This window comes from Haematobia irritans, chromosome 2 (genome assembly GCF_050003625.1).
Source record: "Haematobia irritans isolate KBUSLIRL chromosome 2, ASM5000362v1, whole genome shotgun sequence".
NCBI classification, from domain to species: Eukaryota; Metazoa; Arthropoda; class Insecta; order Diptera; family Muscidae; genus Haematobia; species Haematobia irritans.
This window is the reverse complement of record NC_134398.1, coordinates 193,854,124-193,858,593: the sequence shown is the minus strand read 5'-3', so window position 1 is coordinate 193,858,593 and position 4,470 is coordinate 193,854,124. Positions and strand designations below refer to the sequence as shown.

The 4,470-nt window shown below is 28.8% G+C and overlaps 1 protein-coding gene across 1 annotated transcript; it reads left to right on the top strand.

Moving 5' to 3' along the window:
- The first annotated feature begins 523 nt into the window (after positions 1–523).
- Positions 524–2,527, top strand: phr6-4 ((6-4)-photolyase). The gene is made up of 2 exons (XM_075297087.1): positions 524–1,258; positions 1,314–2,527. Exons 1-2 carry the CDS (start codon positions 601–603, stop codon positions 2,246–2,248), a joined length of 1,593 nt encoding a protein of 530 aa, XP_075153202.1. The 5' UTR covers positions 524–600; the 3' UTR covers positions 2,249–2,527.
- Positions 2,528–4,470: the final 1,943 nt, after the last annotated feature.

Sequence of the window (4,470 nt, the reverse complement as noted above, 5' to 3'; positions counted from 1 at the left end):
TTTGCATCAAAGAGGTATAATTTTATACATTTTGTACTGATTTAGTTTTGATTTTAGCGGCTAAACTCGAACTTTTTACTTTTTTAATTAATCCATATTAAAGAATAAACTACAAAAAGTAGTTTTGGGCTATTTTCTTTAAAAGAAAATATTAAAGAAAATCAACGGTGAAAATTGCTATTTTATGCGCATTAAGCTGAGTACTATGTTCAGTTTTCAAGCTGAAAGCCAGATTGTTTTCACGGTTACTTTTTTTAATTAATTAATATAGAAATATAAAATTATTTGCAATCAATTTCTTGGATCTTTTCCTTCCATTATTTGGTAAGACTTGATCAAAATATAATCGCCTTCATACATATTTTTTACTTTTAGTTTAGTGTTTTGGTGAAAAACCCGAACATAGTACTCACCTTAATGTGAACTCTCATCCTCAATGTGAACGCACCAAAAATTTCCCCTCTACTGTCTACGTATAATCTACGCTACGACATCACAATAACTGGAAATACATCAAACAGCTGATCGAGTATTTTGAATTTCGTCATTTGTTTGAAAATTAGAGCTTTTTTTTGGGAGCTATTTTTCGCGCTCCAAATTATGTGTGATAAATTGACGTTGATTCATTGGTTCCGTAAGGGATTGCGAGTGCATGATAATCCGTCATTGAATAGAATTTTCCAAGAGGCTCATGTAAATTCCCAATGTTGTGTTCGCCCCATTTTCATATTAGATCCTGGCATTCTCAAATGGTTAAATGTGGGAGCTAATCGTTGGAGATTTTTACAAAGGAGCCTGGATGATTTAAATCGTCAGTTGGTTGCATTAAATACTCGACTTTATGTTGTTCGTGGAAATCCTGTAGAGGTTTTCCCTCGACTCTTCGAAGAATGGAAAGTAAAATTGTTGACCTTTGAGGAAGATATAGAACCTTATGCTCTGAAGAGAGACGGTGAAATCAAGGTAATGGCCCTTAAGAATAATGTGGATGTAGAGACATTTTGGTCCCATACTATATACAATCCATATACCGTTTTACAAAAGAACATGGGTAAGACACCCTTGACTTATCAGAAGTTTTTGGATTTGATTGAAAAAATGAAAGTGCCTGAACCTCTAGATGTTCCTAAAGAATTGAACAATGTTAAGCCAAGCGAAGATAGTTGGGAAGAGAAAGATGAGAGTTGCTATAGCGTTCCATTGCTTGAAGATCTAGTAAGCGATATGAAGGCTTTGGGTGAAGAGAAATTTCCTGGTGGTATGAAATAATTGTCTTTTTTTTTAATATCTGTTTTTAAATCAATCACTTCTAGGTGAAAGCGAAGCTTTGAAAAGCTTGGAAATGTCTCTGGCAAAAGGCTCGTGGGTAGCTGCTTTTGAGAAACCCAATACATCACCAAATTCTTTGGAACCATCTACTACGGTATTGAGTCCATATTTAAAATTTGGATGCCTTAGCTCACGCCTATTCTACAAAAAATTAATGGAAGTTTTGAAAAAGCATCCGAAACATTCTAAACCACCAGTCTCTTTGATGGGTCAACTTTATTGGCGTGAGTTTTACTATACAGCTGCCTCTTCGGAGCCAAATTTTGATCGTATGATGGGCAATGCGATATGTTTACAAATACCATGGGAAATCAATAACAATCACTTGGAAGCTTGGACCTATGGCCGTACTGGCTATCCATTTATCGATGCCATCATGCGGCAATTGCGTCAAGAAGGTTGGATACATCATCTGGCTCGTCATGCTGTTGCATGTTTCTTAACTCGTGGTGATCTTTGGATATCATGGGAAGAGGGTCAAAAGGTATTCGAAGAGTTACTCTTAGATCAGGATTGGGCTTTAAATGCGGGCAATTGGATGTGGCTTTCAGCGTCTGCTTTCTTTCATCAATATTTTCGTGTCTACAGTCCTGTTGCCTTTGGCAAAAAGACAGATCCCACTGGGGTCTATATAAGAAAATATGTACCTGAATTAGCTAAATATCCTGCTGGCTGCATTTATGAACCATGGAAAGTTTTCGTAGCTGATCAGCGTAAATATGGATGCGTTTTGGGTGAAGATTATCCACATCGTATTGTCAATCATGAGGTGGCCCATAAGGAAAATATTAAACGTATGACGGCTGCATATAAAGTAAATCGAGAAGTTAAAACGGGAAAAGAAGACGGTGAAAAGGGATCAAAGAGAAAGTTGACAAATTCATCTACATCTTCCAAGGACAAAAAGAGGAGAACATAGTAGAAGCTAGAGGTGAATTACCCTGTTCCAATTGTATAAAAATTTCCAGTATTTCTAATCAAAAATCCTTAAATTTGTAAGTCCAATTGTTTTGTGTTTTTGGAAATGTAGGAGTTGAATTACCATGACAACCGGAAAGATGATCTGTGGAATCTCTTAGAGGTATATGTATAACGTCAGTTTTAACAAATCTTTATATATTCGACATAATAGCTCTAAGCCGAAAAAATAATATTTTTATATGTTTTGTATTAAATTAAATTTTATTGTTTGATACTATTTGTCATTATTTTCTTGTCAGTTTCATCGTGGTACTTGTACCATTAATCTCATCTAATACGACTATATTGATTTGGGTATATTCTAAGTTTTATCTGTTGGGGACGAAACAATTTTCTCACCAGAAATGTTGTTCATGGTTATATTACAGATATCAGGATTACTCTGCAAATGGCACAATTCAACGGTGCATGTAGGACATATTTTGTAGAGGAAGATATCTTGGAGCATAACCTATGTCACTGCCTTGCTTCTAAAACGTATAGAGGTCGCCATATCAGGGATCGCTAAATACCGAATCGCCGAGACATGGTGGCTCGTGCTAAAAATAATGTACCAAAATTTGAAGAAAATTTTACCAAAAAAAAAATGTTAAACATTTTTTTGAAGTTTTTGATCTAATCTTTGTGGTTAGTATGAAAAAAACCTTATTTTTGAGAGAACATTTTGTAAAAATTGTTTTTTTGTATAGAAAATATTATTTCTATAGAAGATTTTGTCCAAATTTTATTTCTGTAGAAAATTTTGTCAATATTTTATTTCTCTAGAAAATTTTGTCCAAATTTTATTTTTATAGAAAATTTTGTCAAAATTTTATTTCTATAGAAAATTTTGTCAAAATTGTATTTCTATAGAAAATGTCCAAATTTTATTTCTATAGAACATTTTGTCCAAATTTCATTTCCATAGCAAATTTTGTCAATATTTTATTTCTATAGAAAATTGTGTCAACATTTTATTTCTATAGAAAATTTTTTTTTCAATTTTTTTTTTGTATTTTATTTCTATCGAAAATCTTTTCAAAATTTTATTTGCATAGAAAATTTTGTTAAAATTTTATTTGCATAGAAAATTTTGTTAAAATTTTATTTCTATAGAAAATTTTGTCTAAATTTTATTTCTATCGAACATTTTGTCAAAATTTAATTGCTAAAGAAAATTTTGTCAACATTTTATTTCTATAGAAAATTTTGTCAAAATTTTATTCCTATAGAAAACTTTGTCAAAATTTTATTTCTATAGAAAATTTTGTCAAAATTTTATTTCTATAGAATTTTTTTTTTCAATTTTTTTTCGTATTTTATTCCTATAGAAAATCTTTTCAAAATTTTATTTGCATAGAAAGTTTTGTTAAAATTTTATTTCTATAGAAAATTTTGTCAAGATTTTATTTCTATCGAACATTTTGTCAAAATTTAATTGCTAAAAAAAATTTTGTCAACATTTTATTTCTATAGAAAACTTTGTCAAAATTTTATTTCTATAGAAAATTTTGACAAAATTTTATATCTATAGAAAATTTTGTAAAAATTTTATTTCTATAGGAAATTTTGTCAAAATTTTATTTCTATAGGAAATTTTGTCCAACTTTCATTTCTATAGAACATTTTGTAAAAATTGTTTTTTTTATAGAAAATATTATTTCTATAGAAAATTTTGTCCAAATTTTATTTCTATAGAAAATTGTGTCAAAATTTTATTTCTATAGAATTTTTTTTTACATTTTATTTGTATAGAAAATTTTGTCAAAATTTTATTTTTATAGAAAATGTTGTCCAAATTTTATTTCTATAGAAAATTTTGTAAAAATTTTATTTCTATAGGAAATTTTGTCAAAATTTTATTTCTATAGGAAATTTTGTCCAACTTTCATTTCTATAGAACATTTTGTAAAAATTGTTTTTTTTATAGAAAATATTATTTCTATAGAAGATTTTGTCCAAATTTTATTTCTGTAAAAAATCTTTTCAAAGTTTTATTTCATTAAAAATTTTGTTAAACTTTTATTTCTATAGAACATTTTGTCAAAATTTTATTTCTATAGAACATTTTGTCAAAATTTTATACTATAGAAAATTTTGTCAACATTTTATTTCTATAGAAATTTTTTTAAAAATTTTATTCCTATAGAAAACTTTTTCATTTTGTCAAAATTTTATTCT

What these genes read in the sequence shown, in the direction of transcription:
- phr6-4 (XM_075297087.1), top strand. Translation starts at nt 601, where the DNA reads ATGTGTGATAAATTGACGTTGATTCATTGGTTCCGTAAGGGATTGCGA. An exon ending in TGAAGAGAAATTTCCTGGTG is followed by an intron (nt 1,259 to 1,313) that starts GTATGAAATAAT and finishes AATCACTTCTAG; the next exon opens with GTGAAAGCGAAGCTTTGAAA.